This window comes from Mesocricetus auratus, unplaced genomic scaffold (genome assembly GCF_017639785.1).
Source record: "Mesocricetus auratus isolate SY011 unplaced genomic scaffold, BCM_Maur_2.0 Super-Scaffold_100676, whole genome shotgun sequence".
Classification (NCBI taxonomy): domain Eukaryota; kingdom Metazoa; phylum Chordata; class Mammalia; order Rodentia; family Cricetidae; genus Mesocricetus; species Mesocricetus auratus.
In genome coordinates this window covers 10835872-10852288 of record NW_024429266.1, presented here as the reverse complement: position 1 = coordinate 10852288, position 16417 = coordinate 10835872, and the positions used below count along the sequence as shown (strand labels likewise).

The 16417-nt window shown below is 46.0% G+C and overlaps 1 protein-coding gene across 7 annotated transcripts in view; it reads right to left on the bottom strand.

Moving 5' to 3' along the window:
• The window catches only part of Mia3 (MIA SH3 domain ER export factor 3), a 48286-nt gene that overhangs the window by 22745 nt on the left and 9124 nt on the right, over nucleotides 1-16417 (bottom strand). For 5 of the 7 annotated variants that reach the window (XR_005874473.1, XM_040739308.1, XM_040739306.1 and 2 more), the window contains exons 4-7: nucleotides 12099-14766; nucleotides 10162-10563; nucleotides 7598-7746; nucleotides 1057-1188 (exon numbers count right to left, since the gene is read on the bottom strand). Coding sequence is in view for 6 of the 7 variants with exons in the window: in XM_040739308.1 (XP_040595242.1) it covers nucleotides 1057-1188; nucleotides 7598-7746; nucleotides 10162-10563; nucleotides 12099-14766 (3351 nt within the window). In the remaining variant the exon portion in view is untranslated. Of the gene's footprint in view, nucleotides 1-1056; nucleotides 1189-2016; nucleotides 2181-7597; nucleotides 7747-10161; nucleotides 10564-12098; nucleotides 14767-16417 lie in introns of those variants that run through there. The other 2 variants (XM_040739307.1, XM_040739310.1) reach the window with 2 other exon arrangements.

The following is a 16417-nucleotide window of genomic DNA, read 5'->3' as shown; positions in this document are numbered from 1 at the left end:
TGGTTCCAGGGTTAAGAACACCTGCTTTCCTCAAAGAAGATGGGAGTTTGGTTCATGTTGGGTGGCCCACAACCACCTAGACCTCCAGCTCCAGTGGATCTGACAGGCTCTCCGGGACTCCCCAGTCACCCACACCCTCATGCACATGACACATGCAAATACATACAACACACAATGGAAAAAGACTGAAATGGCCTCATCTGCTGGCCATGGGTCACTGTGAGTGGGTTTATGTGTGCAGTTTAACACCACTTTTCAAGTTGGTTTGTGCTTCAGTCCACTTCATAGTAAGTATCTCACTGTCTTTGTAATCAGCAAATTTCCCTATATGGATACATATTAGGTTGCTGCAAGTTCCCACTCCAATAAATACTCTTCCAGGGCTACAAGATAGCTTAGCAGGTAGAGGTGCCCACTGCCTGATGGTGTAAGTCTGATGATGAGTTCAATCCCTGGAATCCAGGTAAAGGTGGAAGATGAGAACCAGCTCAACAAAATTGTACTCTGACCTCCGCACACCCTCCATGGCATATGTACAGGTTCACAAGCAGAAAACACACACACACACACACACACACTCCTAATAACTAATTAAAAATAAAGACTGTCTCATTGAACATTCTTGAATAAGATCTTTAATGTATGATTAGTTATTTCTTTCAGATAGATTACTACACAAGGTATCATGCTATTTAAGAAGATAGTTATTATTCACCAACTTCATTTTTAAAACTTCTGATACATATTATGAAATTATTTTTAAATATGGTTTTAAGAATTCCCAGTTCTATTTACAGTGTACATGTATCTACCTAATGATTTAAGCTTTTTAAATCAAAATAGATTCCCGATAAAAATTATAAGTATGTTAACTTGTTCTTTAAGCCTTTATCAATACAAAGATTTACACTAAATTATTTGACAAGGTTAGCTAGAATTATAGCCATTAATTTGTATTCATGTTAGTAATTAAAAATAATTAAGTAAAAGGGTCAGTGATTACAATATACCCCATGTACTTTGGAGTCATGTGATGAGATAATTTGATTTACTTACAACAAGAATAGCTCTCCAGGAGAAGATTGCAAATGAAACAATTCCCAAGACTGCAGTAACAATCACAGGCTGCCACGGGAGTCCATAAAAGTCAGGGCCAGGCTGAACATTAGCAGGCAACGTGGCAATGAACTGAAACAGACGTATTAGAAATAATGGAAAACCTTGAAAAATCTTACAAAACATCCAGAAAGAGTCATCACAGAAATTCTAACCAGTCTCTGTCAGATAAGTACTTCCGGCCCTGTTCAATACCTCCCGCTTAAAGAAGCACAGGGTACTGCCAGTCTCCTATTTGTTTGACTTGTAGTGTTCTCAGCAGAGTGTCTAACTACCTTTACGTCGGGCATATATTTCCAGTTTCTATTAGAAACTGCCATATTGTGTTGTCTATAGATAGTTAGAAACTCCCTGGATCATACTTTTAGATAAGTTGTTTTATTACTTTGAAAAGCGCACAACACGAAAGCTTTAAATATATAACTAACCAACCTTTGTGGGTGCAAATAAACCCAGTGTGATAATACAATGTATTATTCCCCTAATATTTTACATACGGGCTCCATTTTTACATTCACAAAGACAAGTGTTGAGTAAGTTCGGTCAGCTCTGGAGTTGGTGGTCATGTCATGCTCTCAAACGTCGTCTAGGCGACTCAGTGCCTTAGCTCTAAATGTTTCCTTAAAGGTATTATTATCACACACCTGCTCACGCCACACTTTCACTGCCTGCTAGTTACAGTACTGGCCCCACCCCCGACACAAGCAAAGGACTCCACCACGTAGCACAGCACCTGTCACCTCGACAGGGCTCTGTGAAAACCGAGCCAGCCACCTGAGGGTCCCACGCCGCGGCCCCGCCCGCCTCTCCGGGGCTGTGGCTCTGGGCACCCACTCTGCCCAGCACTGGTCCCCCCGCCTGCCACAGCCGCGGGCCCTGCCGGGGAGTGGGGACTGTCACCTCCAGCAGCTTGGCTATGAGGGCTGCGTAGAGCACCGACAGGGGGCCCAGCAGCTCGGGGTCCCCCGGGGAGGCGGTGACAGCAGGCACGGTGGCAGGCACCGAGTCCATCGCGTAGGGGCAGCTGCGCGGAGACGACGCTTCCTGCGGACAGCACCGAGCCGGCTCTCACCGCTTCCGCCTCGGGAAGGACCGGCTCAGGGGGGCGGACACTCGGGATGAACTTCGCCTTCCCGGGTCGCTGCACCTTCCGCACTAGGCCACCAGGAAAACACGTCATCAGCCAGCGCCCAGGAGACCACGTCAGCTCACCCTGGAAGCCTGCGAGCCGGGAGAGCCGGGGCGGGACTAGTGCGGGACAAACCAACCACCTCGGGAGAATCCAGGGAGGAGGTGAGGGGGAAGGAGTGAGCCTAAAGGTTAGCAGAACCGTCGAGGAGTGAGGACGGGGAGAGAAGAGCATAGGACTGGGCGGGAGAGTCCAAGAGAGGGGGGAAGGACACTCAGTTGACGAGAAGAGGCCGAGTGAGTGAGGCAGGGGTGCGGGGAGAACGCAGAGAAGCGCAGGAGAACCAAGGAGGAGGAGAGGGGAGGGGAGAATAACAGAGTCGGGCTGCATCAAGGGAGGAGGGGGGACGAGTGCAAGGTGAGGAGACCCAGTGAAGGGTAGTCCAGACCAAGAGAGCTCACCTGCCACAAGGGACGGGTCAACATGGCCAAGGAGCTAGCAAGATGGGCTTATGGGTGGAGCCTGGGAAAAGAGAACTGGACCTGTCATGAGGGAACAAGTTCTGGGAGTCCAGACAAGCAAGATCAGGCATCTCTGCATCCCTTCTGACGGGTCATGGATCAGACTGACTCCTGGGTAATGCTTTCCTTCCTGCCCACTCCAGTCCTCCTCTTAGAGTTCCCCTCCTGACCCCCACTTGGCTACAAACAGCCTTATGGAGGAATCCTGTCACTACCAATTCTTCACCAATATCCCCATTTGGGAGTCTCTCCTTTCAAGGCTGCACACTTTGTGGAAATGGACAAGGGTAATAAATAGTCTGGAAATCATATTCTTAAAGTTGAAGGCAATGGGGATATATAATTGAGGGAGGGGTTTTTACATTCCTAAATGAGAACCAGGGTTGCAGAACAACAACAACAAAAAGAAAAGACCTTGAAAGAACAATGAAAGCCCATAGTGAGAGGAGGTGACTGGGTTCGAGCCCAGGAATACAGACCATAGGATAGAAAATAAAATCCAGAAATCTCCCTTCACAGGAGGTTGAAGGATGAGGCAGGAACATTGCTGTGGGTTTGAAACCAATGTGGGCTATGTAATGGGTTTACCGGGTTACAAAGTAAGACCCTAGCATAGACCATGATCAGAAGTAAGGGGCTGGAGGGTGTCTCAGCTGCTAAGAACTCATACTGTTCTTGCAGAGGACTGGAATTGGGTTCCTCGAACCCTGGTGGGCAGCTCACAAATGCCTGTAACTTCAGCTCCAGGATATCCAACTCCCTCTTCTGGCCTCTACATGCAACTCCACCCAAACACAGGTGAAGACACTTAAGACTAGGGGCTGGAGAGGTGACTCTGTGGTTAGCTCAGCAGTTAAGAGCACTGGCTGCTCTTCCAGAGGACCTGGAATTCAGTCCCCAGAATCCAGATGGTAATTCACAACTGTCTGTAACTTCAGTCCCTGGGGATCTGAGGCCCTAGGCTGGTCTCCATGGATACCAGGCTGGCACACAGTGCACAGACATACATGCAGAAAAAGCACCACCACCCATGCACGTAAAAAGAAAGTGGGATAGGAGTGGGGACTCACAGTAGCCATCCTGGCACTTGGGAGGCCAAGGCAGGAAGATGGCTCCAGCTCTGAGAGTTGCCTTCGATACAGAAGTGACTTCCAGGCCAGTTCAGACCAAAATACCAACAGCAATAGTAACCGTATACAGTGCTAGGATGTGGTTTCCAAATACATCCAACAAGATGGGAAATAATACTGACCACTGTGAAAAAAATTAAGAACTAAATATGTTTAAAGTTCTGCCATAAAAAAAGTCCACAACGTAACTGGTCTGAGACTCGTGCTTCCTCAAAAAGACTCTTTTAAAAGACTAAACCTGTCTCAAGCATTTCTTATTTCTATATGGCAAAACCTTACAGAACTCCTTCCAGATTGAAAATGAATGTTACATTGTTGTCATCTAATGTTGATCACCTACTTAGTCTCTCTGCTTTTGTTTGGAATTTTCATGACAAAATATTAAAAAGCTGGGCATGGTGGCACACACCTTTAATCCCAGCACTCTAGAGGCAGAGACAGGCAGATTTCTGTGAGTTTGAGGCCAGCCCAGTCTATATACTGAGTTCCAGGACAGACAGCCAGAGCTGTGTAGAGGGACCCTGTGTCAAAAAAAAAAAAAAAAGCCTAGAAATTTAAAACAGGATACAACTTGATGTATTCAAAGGATGACTGTGTACAAAAGGAATTACATCTTACAGAGAGTTCCATATAGAAGGAAATTGAGTCGATATAAAAATGAGTTGTCTACAGAAGAATGCTTGGCCCTGAAAGGCAGGTGGCTTACACTGAAAATCACTGATACATGCAGGAAAGTAGACCCAACTAGAGATGAACGTACTAAGTGAAGTAGGCCCGTCTGGAAAGACAGGTGTGTTTTCTATCATTGACCGTTCCTAGATTTTAATTAGACACATAAAAACATACAGGTATATATGACATGAGAATGGACGTGGACTGTTCAGGGGAACGAAGGGAACTAGCCAGGGGGATGGGAAAGGGCCAGCAGAGTGGTGACAGGAGATGCTGAGCACACATTATATATTTGTATGAAACTTCAAAGATAAATAAACTTAAAGAATTGTGAATGCACAGACCTCATCATGGGACCTGTCAGGAAATTACTGTAATTAGTGAGACCCTGGGCATTCATCTTCCAAAGTCCCTTCTAATTGTAGGATACCAGGTGTCAGCCACCAATAGACCCATGAAGCTGACCTGTGGTGCTGCATTTCCCCTCATGGAAGCAGGACTCATCACCTTCCGAGTAACTGTGCTCCTTGTTGGAAACTTCATAGGTTCTCAGTTTTCACATATCTTACCCTCACAAGCCTTTCAGAAATCAGGACTGTGCTTGGCCCATATTAGAATCCCTCTTATTACATCTGCTTATTTGTGGGTAGGTATTCACGGGCATGTGCACATTATGGCCCATGTGTGGAGGCTCGAGGGTAACTGATGGACTGGCTCTCCCCTCCCACAAGGTGGGTGTGGGATTGAGCTCGGGTAGTCAAGAGTTGGCGTCAGGTGCCTTTGCCTGCTGAGCCGTTTGCTAGTCCCCATACTGGAATCTCTGGTTCCTAGCAGATGCCTTGTGCATGCATACTGAGCCGTTTAAATGCTTTTGGAACATGCACTTTGAGCCAGCATCTTGTAGCACTGTGTCCCTGTTTGCCTTTTATGTCTGTGTGTTCCTGTCACCTTGCAAGTGGGGGCCATATCCTGTACCGTATCTGTGATCTGTGTCTCTATGAACCAAGAAGAGAGTCCTGTACATGCCTAGGACTGTGAGGAAGACAGACTTCATCCCACATCCCAGCATTTGTGTTTCTTAAAGGACAGCATCATGAGGATGCTTCTCATTGGAAGCATCATAATTGTAACGGCTCAAAACCATCACACCTTTGCCAGCAGCTACCACCCCAGCATCAGCAGCCGTGAAGAAAACTGAAGATACTCTGCTCTGCTCCATCTTTCTCATCCAGGCAGCCTCTCCTCTGAATCTGCTGGGCAGTCAGCATCTTTATGCTGCCCTCTGACTATAAGAAAGAACCAGGACTGGGAGGAGATCCCATAGCATGCCAGACACCTCCCCGGGCACTTCACCCTGTCCAACCACTCGGCTGTTGCAGCAGAAGTAGTTTTTATGTGCACTTCTCAGATAAGGAAGCTGAGGTTCAGAGTTTAGTCATCTTGGAGAAAACCAGAATGGAGGAGTGGTTGGTAGACACAGAAGGGGGAGTCAGGAGGACAGAAAGGAATTAAACGAGGAACAGAAAAGCACAGTGGAGTTGGTTCTGAGTCCTCTGCATCACAGTTTATAAGTTTTGTCAAATGATTGCAGAAGGGCTGGAGAGGTGGCTCAGCAGCGAAGGTGCTTGCTGCCAACTCCAGGCCTGGGTTTGCTTCCCAGGACCCACAAGCTAGAAGACGGCACTGACTCCTGCAGATTGTCCTCTGCCTACCTTCCATCTGCATCTACGTGTGCACAGACATTAAATGTGTGTGTGTGTGTGTGTGTGTGTGTGTGTGTGTGTAAAAACACTTAACATGAGTACACACAGAAATAAATGATCATTGTCCTGATTACTACTCTGATTTGATCATTACATAATGTACACATCTATCAAATGTCCAGAACCCATACCATAAAGATGTATAGTCCTTATGCTTCAATTAAACAAGGTTTAGTAATTTGCACAAATGTTTAAATTAGGATTTGAAACAAGACCTCCCTGAATCAAAACCTGTTTATAGAAAATATCAACAGCAAAACACTATTACACAAGCCTCAAAATGACAGGCCATACAGGAGACAGCTGTGACACTTTGCAGTCCCGGCACCACTTCAATCTCTAGACTCATCCAACTTACCTTAAAAAAAAGTTCAATGTCCACACACACCGCAAGGGGGAGCTAAATCCCCCACACTTGACTAAGCTACTAAGGATGGTTAAATGTCTTCTTGGATTCCCAACTCTCCTCAGAAAGATTAGCCTAAATAAACATTTTGTTACCATAGCTCTTTCTAGGAAACAGATCTGACCAGCCGCTTCCCTGTTTCAGACCTTCAAAGGGAACCGAACACTGACAGTTTGACAGAACTCACGGCACACATGATGCCTTCGTCATTTGGCCCTCCTCTCCACAGACACCATGGCTTCCCTAGTTTCCCAGCATTCCCTTCTCTTCATGCTTCCCTTTCTCTGAGCATGTTGTCACCTCTGTGCCTATTGCTCCTCTTACCCTTTCCCATCCATTATTCATCAACAAACTATGCACCATATTCCCTTAGGTTCTGCGTACCACATCTCAGCTAACTCCTAACGTCCTTTCTTCTCTACCAACCCTGACAAAATCCTCTTTCAAGTGGACGTCTCCAGGTCCCTGGGGTACTGAAAGGTCCCCAGGAGGTGAGCCATGCTTTTTAGGTGTGTACCTGCCCAGTCTTGCCAGGCAGTAAATTCTCATGTGTTAAACTAAGAGCTCTTAATTAAAGCCATCCACCTGCAGCTCTTCTCGGGACTCACCTTCAGAGGCTCGGAGATCATGAAGACATTTTAAATTCTTCACTCAAGTGAAGTCAGAGTCAACGTAAAACCTGCTATAAATCAAGCCAAGGTGGTAGCCCATGGCTATATAACATTAACACTTTGGAGGTATTAGCTGGAGGATCAGGAGTTCAAGGTCAGCCTTGGCTGTTGTCAGTCCTCACCCAAACCTCCTCCCTGCAGAGCATCCCTGTAGTAGTCAGCATTCTAGCTGAGGGAACTCAGACTTACCATCTTACTTAAATAAAGAATGAAGGAATGCAGGGGACCAAGTGCATTGTCCAGAGGCGGGACATCTGCTGGCTCCTCTGCCCTCGTCTCCAGGAGCTTTTCTGCATCATCACCAGCCCCAACAGGAGAGCCTTCGGTTACAGGGAAAGCTGAAAAGAAGCAAAAGACACCATATTTTCTTTTCTGCTTTAGAATAAGAATTGTTTCTCTTCATTTACATGTTTACTGAGTGTCCTGTAAATACTAGTCATTGAGCGTAGAATATTTGAGTCTTCTAAGGAAAATTACATAGAGACACACAAAAGCCAGGATCTTAATCAGATCCATCAGACACTTGCATTATAAAAATAAAATCATCTCCACTGTCCAGGGTACCCCATCATGTGTCCTGTCCATTCAGGGGAATTGAAAACAAACCCCCAAATTTTATGCTTTCTCCTTATAGACAGAATTGCCAGGCAGAGTGGTGTATACTATTAATCCCTGCACTCAGGAAGCAGAGGCAGGGAGATCTCTGAGTTCAAAGCCAGCCTGGTCTACAGAGAGAGACCTTGTCTCAAAACATAAAACAAAACAATCTCTACAAAACCAAACCAACCAACAAAACAAAAAATTCAAAAACCAGCACCATCAAACAAAACCAATTAGACACAAGCACATTCAGCCAACTGTGATTTGGTGATTGCAAAACACTGGATTAGAAACTTTAGGAGAGTTGTAAAAGAATGACTTTTGGAAGCCAACAAGATGGCTCAGTAAGAGTACTTGCCGAAATGACCTGATTTGATCCCTGCAACCTACGTGGCAGAAGAAAGATCTGATGAACGTTGCCTTCTCTACATGTGCGACATGGCACACACACACTAAGTAACAATAGTAAAGGAAAAAGGCTTGCACATAGAATACACTGAGGCTTAGCATAGTGGCATGTAGCAGGTACTTAATACTTATTATGGACAGGTGACAACTACATGAAATGTCAATGTCAGGAACGACGCGAAAGAACTACTTGCTGAGTGGGAACTGCATAGAAGCTTTATGAAAGAAGGAAAGCCCAGTCATACCTGAGAGGATTCCACACGAGCAGGTGGGGGAGGGGCAGGCAGGGTTTCACCTTGAAATGCATGAGCTCAGCATGTCTTGTCAACAGCAGTTAATGGGGGGCTGGACTGGACCTTCTAGGGGTCTCTCCCAACCCTAAAACTCAGTTCACTATTGACCTAGTACTGACAATGATGACATTTTCCCAGCATCCTAGCTCCTGAAGGACTTACCTAGAAAGGTAGCTGGCACTATGTGGGAGGATCTAAAGCAAAGATTCTGTTCCGAGTTCTATAAACCCAACTTTTCCCAATCCTGAAGGTTTTGAGCAAAAGCAACGCATCTCAGTGGTGCCTGACTTTTTAAACAGGTACTTTCTGAATTAAAAGTAACTTGGAAATGTTACACATGAACATAATGTCCTCTGGAACAGAGGGGTCCCCCTTGGCTCAGTTAGACTTCTCCCTGCTGTGACCTTCCCTACATTTTGTGTGTGAGCTGGAGAGCTACCTACTGACAGGAAACTGTGTTTCACATACACACTCTACCTAGTGACAGGAAACCGTGTTTCACATACACACTCTACCTAGTGACAGGAAACCGTGTTTCACACACACACTCTACCTAGTGACAGGAAACCGTGTTTCACATACACACTCTCCTGTGCACACCCAAATACTGCTGGAGTGGCAGTCAGTGGTAACACACTGTCCTAACATGCAGGAGGTCCTGAGTATGGTTCCCAGGGTTGTGAACCCCCCCCAAGAAACTCAGTAATGCCATCCTCATGGCACTGCATTGGGTGGCAGATAACACGATGAGAGCTACTAGTGAGATGAGAGTAAGCGATACAGCAATTAGGAAACCATTATTGAGGATGTTAAAAAGCAAAACAAAACACTTTTTATCTTCCACCCATATTTCCTGTGTGCTGTAAATCAAGTATTTACAATTTCACATGTCAGTCTCGTCTGGACTGTCATTCCTGCATTGTTGCCTAAAGGCCTACTCTCAAAAACCATCTAAGCCCCTTCACGGCATCTTAAAAAGCTGTGTTTGCTTTTTGGAGGCAACAAGTCAAAACAGCAACTGAATTACTTACTGTAGCCATTCAGAGGAGTGGGAGTGTAGAGGGAGAACCAGGACCAGGAATTTGGACTCTTACCTGGTGCCTGTCGGCTTTCCTGGGGGCTTATTTCATGTGGACTGCTGCTGTCCCAGGCCAGCACTGCAAGTGCTGCTGTCTAATGGAATGCTCTGCCTTAGAGCTTGTGACCTTTGAGGGACAAGAGCTCAGGTTCACACTGACATGATTTATAGCGGCCGGGTTTGCAAGTTAATGACAGCCCCTGGCTTCCTTCCTGTTTTATGAACTCCATGCATCTGAAATGCTTTTCTGCTACTTGAGGGAAGACTTTTAAATCTTGCACATACCTGGATTGTTCTCTTTCCTGCCTCTGCAAATAAAGTCTTAGCAGGCCTTCTTTACACTACATGTCTACTTTGTACAGAATAAACTTTACCTGGGCCTATGTCTTTCTCACCATTTGACGCATGTGACACCTCTGAGGTGCTCATGGGCTCAGTCACGGGTTGATCCAAGAGACCAAGCTCCTCTGAAAGCTGCACACCGGTCACAGGTTGATCCAAGAAACCTGGCTCCTCTGTAAGTTGCAGGATGGTCGCAACTTGATCTGAGACACCAGGCTCCTCTGTAAGTTGCACGCTGGTCGCAGCTTGATCTGAGACACCAGGCTCCTCTGTAAGTTGCACGCTGGTCGCAGCTTGATCTGAGACACCAGGCTCCTCTGTAAGTTGCACGCTGGTCGCAGCTTGATCTGAGACACCAGGCTGCTCCGGAAGCTGCACACTAAGTTTTTCTGTGTTTTCTTGTGGTAAGTTGTCCTTCATGGGTGGCTGAAGCTCTGGGGAGGAACACAGAGAGAGCTTGATCAAAGGTCCATTTTGGTTCACCCAACTGCCAACACTGCCTCACCACACAGCCCAACATCCTAGATGACGTGTGCACAAGTGGAAACGGAAGCAGGAGTTTTAACTCCTTCCCTCTAGATTAACAATGACTGAAGTACAGATTTACAAAGAAGCCTCCACTCCACAGTGTTCCATAAATGCATTCATAGAAGAGACTCCATTGACTTGCCAGGGCAAGCCAGCATGTGCCCACATAGCCACACAGAAGAGAATTCCAGTCGAGCACAGAACCCAGGAACCACATACAGAACACACCCTCCTTCATACCCAGGCAGCTGGGTTCATGTAGAGCAGGGCATTCTGCACATGGGCAGCTTGTCAAATTCTGTCAAACTACTCCCAAGCAACAAAGAATGGGCCCATTTCCTTCCCCGTGAGCCTGAATGCATCTTTGCAGCCTCGTATTTTATACCAAAAGCTTAATTTGAGTTTTAATCTTTTTTTTTTAAGAAAAAGACTTATTCTATTTTTTGTGTATGGCTATTTTGTCTGTGTGTTTATAAGTGTACCATGTACATGCAGTGCCCACAGAGGCCAGAGGAGGGCATCAGATCCCCTGGAACAGGTATAATGGTTGTGAGCGGTCTTGTGGGGGCAGGAAATGGAACTCAGGTGCTCTGCCAGAGCAGCCAGTGCTCTTAACTGCTGAGTCATCTCTCCAACCTGAATTTTCCATTCTTACCAAAAGCTTTGATTAAAAAAAAAAAAAAGCTTACTTCTTCCAAGTCTCAGGAAAATTAGTACCTCCAGGAAGACAGATGTTCCCGAAACTCTATGCCCACTACTGTTCACCTGCAGTGCAGCTACGTCTATTTGCAAAGCATGGGCACCCAGAATATAAGGTGCAACTAGGGATCGGGAGCTTCTGGCAGGGTATCCTGGAGTCAGTTCAACAAATATGTACTTGTGTTTGAAACTTATCTGTCTAGAGGAACAGACAGGCTACCTGGACAGGGAGGGGCGAGAGAAGCGAGGGTAGCTTGGTGTAGAGAAGGGGCTTGCTTCAAGTACATTGCATATTCGAAATGTCATGAAAGCAGTCAATGCTGAATGTGTGGCAGTATAAATAACCATATGAAGAAATTGTGTTTATTAAGCCCCTTTCCTTACATGAAAGCTGTACTTTGTTAAGAGTTTTACTTTGTGAATTATTTTCTTGGTTATATATTTCTCTTAATATTTTTGTAAAGTTCCCTTTTGAAAATGAAAACCAATTTCAGCTGTCGTACGGAAGGAGAAAAACAGTATTGGGGCTGGGGGCAATCTGCACTCATGCTCAGCCTAAAAGGAAGCTGGAAGGGGAGGAGGCCCAGGAGGTCCAGGGCCATTTCTTTAGACACAGACTTTTACACACAGGAAACGAAGCACTTTCCTACGACCCCACCCCAAGCACACATCCTCTCCCTCCTGGCCACCCTGCTCCAGCTTTCCCAGCCTAACTCCACAAGGTCACAGGCAGGTACTTTACCTTCTACTGGCCCAGACCCGACCTCCTCCTGAGGTGGAGGTGTGGCCAGTGGGGCAGTCTCTACTCCAGAGTACTGGTACCTGACAAAATAGATCAGGTCTTGTACGTCATCCAACACCGCAGCTTCCTCTAACACGCTGTTCTTTTGTGTCCCCAGATCTCTATTTTTGTTCTCTCGAGTATCAAGCATGTTCTCTGCCACACTTAGGATCCGTGACTCTGAGGTGCGGAAAACTTTATCTAGGACTTTTTCCGCATTGTAAGGCAGGCTTTCCCGATGTGCCGATTTCAGCCTTATGGCCATGTCTTGTAGCATGCCCTCCAGCTCATAGACATCAAAGTACTTCAAGAAGCGATACAGGGACTTATGGTCCCTGAAGAAGCTGTTTATGATGGGCAGGTCTTCCCTCACGCTCTTGAGCACTATGTCGGGAATTTCAGGTGTATCTTGCTGGGGTGGGTCATCCCCAAGGTGTTCAGCATCATGCCCCTGGCTTTCTGAGCCTCCAAGCTTCTCCGGATCATCAAGTTCCCATTCTGAGATTTCTCCCCCCCCAGGAATCTCAAGTCCCAAGGTGTTGACTAGTTCCTCGGGGTTGTCTTTTTGTAGGTCATAAGGATCTTTACTCTGAATGGCTTCCCCGAAGTCTGAAGCGTGACCTGCCATCTCATGAAGGCTGTCGACTTCAGGTGGCCCCTGAGCTCTCACATCTGTCAGACGACTTCCTTCATTGTCCGTCACCACACTACCTGACTCCTCGCCCACACCGTCTGCCTCTTCCAACACGGCTTCACTCTCTTTTCCAGTCTCCAGAATCGTATTAATTGCTTGTTTGTTCTCTTCAGTATCAAGATTAAGGGTCCCCAAAATTACTTTTTCAAAAACTTGAGAACTCATATCTGACCTGTCGTGAACCCTGGGGTGGTTTTCTTTAGACTGCTGTGCACTCACAGCATTTTCATCCTCCAGTAGCTCCTCAAGAGGGAAATCATCCTCCTCTGCTTCTGGCCTTCGGGTGTGGACACTGGGCACTTCCGGGCTATCAGCCTCCTGTGTCCTTTGTATGGCCTGGGGGTGAGGTGGTTCCACATCTGCAGGGTCTTCCCTGCCCTCTGTAACACGTACATCTCTCTCTTGCTGCTGCCAAGAAAGATTTCTTCCCAGAGTAGGAACTTTTGTTTCCAGGTCTCTTGGAAGACCAGTTTCCTCTGGAGAGGAGAATCTAGGTTGATTCTGAAATCCCTCCCATTGGCCCACTTCTGGCCCACTGACGGAAGCGCCCGGGACTTCCATCCTGTCCTTGGATGCATCAGGCTGATTGTCTCCTAAGAGTGGCACAGCACCCGAGAGTTCCTGTTTGCTGTTATTTTCTGTCCCTGGACTCCCCAGAGCTCTGTGTACCGATTCACTCTCTATGTCGTCTCTGCTCTTGTCTTTGTGGAGTGTCTCCTTTGAGATGTGGATAACTTGTTCTTTTAGGCCATTTTCTTTTCTTTCAAAGACTGCTTTTAATGTGAATTCCTTGGCCTTTCCAGCATTTGGCAGAGGGTTAAGTTTGCTGCGCTGGGGTTCATAAGCACTTGGTGTTTCTGATTCGCCTCTCCTGGATTCTGGGATCACCTTCTCTCCTGTTAGGACAAGTTCTGGATCTATTTTCGAGTCCTTTTCGCCATTTCTTTTGGAGTCTTCTACAAAAGGATCATCCTCTTCATCCTCAGGGTCCATATAGCCAGATGTTGACTGTGGCTTCCTCTGATGGTTAGCTGAAACCAACACACCCTCCTTCTTCTCTTCCTCTGGGTTAGAACTCTCTAAATCCACACCTGTTTTTCCTTCACCTCCTGTGATAATAGAGAAGAAAGTAGACCCCCAGGTTGTCAATATATCTTTATTGTCATTTTGGGTGCCAGGAGACAGAGGAGGTTCAACTTTATCATCTTCACTCAAGTTCGGATTCTCATCTGTTGAAAATTTCTCCATCCTAGGCTTCCTGGGGATGTTCTCACCTTCTTCATCAGTAAAGGATAGTAATGGTAGCTCATCAAAGCTGTCTGCATTCTCCTCTTCTTCATCCTCCACTGAGGAATACTCAGCATCTGGTTCTTCATCGAAATTATCCTCTAATGAAGTGACCAGTCTGGTTGCCTCATCGTCAGACACCACAGCATCAGCGGTTGAACCAAACTTGGTTTTCAAGTCAAGTGTCATTTCTGTTTTCAGGACTTTGTAAGCATCTATCTCCTGCTCCACTGAGACAGGAGAACTGTTGCTGGTTCTGTTTTCACTTTCTGGCACTTGTAATTTATCGTGCAGCATTTCTTCGAAGTTGTCCAGTGAAGACGGCCCTCCCTGAGCGTTGTCTGCTGCTCTGTTGGTGTGAGGGTGGCTCTCCTGAGCCAAGGACTGTCCCTGCAGTTCCTCAGTGCTCTCTGAGAACACACCTTCTCGTTCCCCTGGGTCCACTTTGGCTGGCTCAGGCTCAGGCTCAGGGTCAACTTCAGTCTCCTGAGTCCCTTCAGGAGACTTCACTCCATCCTGAGAAACTTCTTCAGGTTTCTCATACTCCTCAAATACGGAGTCCTCCAATTCCAAAGAACCTATAAGTTCTTCTACATTATAATTATTAAAATCATCTCTTCCTCCTTCAAAACAGACAAAATCTGTCTCCTGCATGGAAAAAACAAAAACATTAGTGTCCCAAGAACATCCTTATACCAGTGACAGGGATAACTCCAAGTCTGTACCTGTTCTAGAGGGTCTGAGCTAGAGTTGGGCCAGTACGGGGCTATCAGACAGGAACTCACTTTCACTCTCCCTCCTCGGGAAAAGACTGATTCTTGTAGCTAGTGAGTTTGCTTGGCTCCGTTCCTGGTTTCTGTTTGCAAATTAATCTGTTCCCCCATGCTGTCAGTTTTATGGGGACAGTTGGAGGCTCCCAGTTGGCCAGCTCTGGTTAGGTAAATCTGTCTTATTCTACACTGCAATTATTTCTGCATTTTTCAAAAACTGTGTCATATTCTCTAAAAAGCATAGTGAGTAAACAAATGAAGACATATTATTCTCCCTCTGCGTGACTTCTGCGTTTCTCAGTTTGTTCTGAACACTCAGTGATGAGTTGTATTGTCAGCTTGACAGCATTTACATTTGCCTAGGAGACAAGCCTCTGGGCATGGCTGCTCAGAGTTTCTAGACCAGGTTAACTGTCAAGGGAAAGCCCACCTTACTTCTAGACAGCACCATTTCCTGGGCTGAGGTCCTGGGTTATGTAAGGAGAAAGCAACCTTAACATCAGGAATCATTTCTCCCAGCTTCTGAAGCACAGATACAAGATGAGCAGCCACCTCGTGCTCCTGCAGAAGAGACTCGCTGCCGTGATGAACTCCACCCTCAAACTGTGAGCTAAAATAAGTGTTTCTTTCTTGAAGATGCATTTGCCAAGTATTTCCCCACGGCACTGAGAAAAGTAACTAACATACCAACAGAGGGGGAAAATGGGGAGTCCTGTATTGAGACTCCCATTTCTAATATCTATGCCTGATGTTCAACTCTGGGGAGTCACAGGACCATGGAGTTTCTCTGCCCCACGTCCTCTGTGCCTATGTCTCTGCCCAGCCAAATAGAGACAGGCAGAATTCCCTGGCTGTCATGTTCTAAGTCTACATGGATTTTTGGAACATATTTTCCTTGGATTTGGAAATACTTAGGAACTTAAAAAAGTATCTCACTGACAGATAGGCGCATAGAGAGTGAGAATTCAAAGTTGTACGTAACTACGGCCATCAGAAAACAGATATTTACAATTCATAATAGTAGCAAAATTACAGTTATGAAGTAGTAATGAAAGTAATGTTATGGTTAGAAGTCACCACAGCATGAGGAACTGATTTAAAGGGTCACATTAGGAAGGTTGAGAACCAGTGCTTTAGAGGGATGAAGAGTGGTGTCAGAGGAGTTCTCTACTTTCTTTATTACTGGAACAACAACTTGAAAACAAGGTTCAGTTCCGTATGTTAGAGTTCTCTGCAGTGATTAACATCTGCTTTTAAGACTTTTCATAAATCTTCATTTTTTTTCTTTTTCCCACAAGTAAGTAATTTGGCACCAAGGGAATCACACCCTGAGTGGAAAGGTAACAGAGAAACCAAGATAATTGTTGCCCCCTAACCAAACTTTCACAATATTCTGGAGACCTGTTCAGTGCAGAAGGGGTTAATGACTTTCTTTTCTCATCACATATGTTTCTGATCCATTTTCTTAATGTCAAAAGAAGGGTGTCATGGGAAGTATAACAAGAAGATAGAATCCAAAGCAGGTGAGG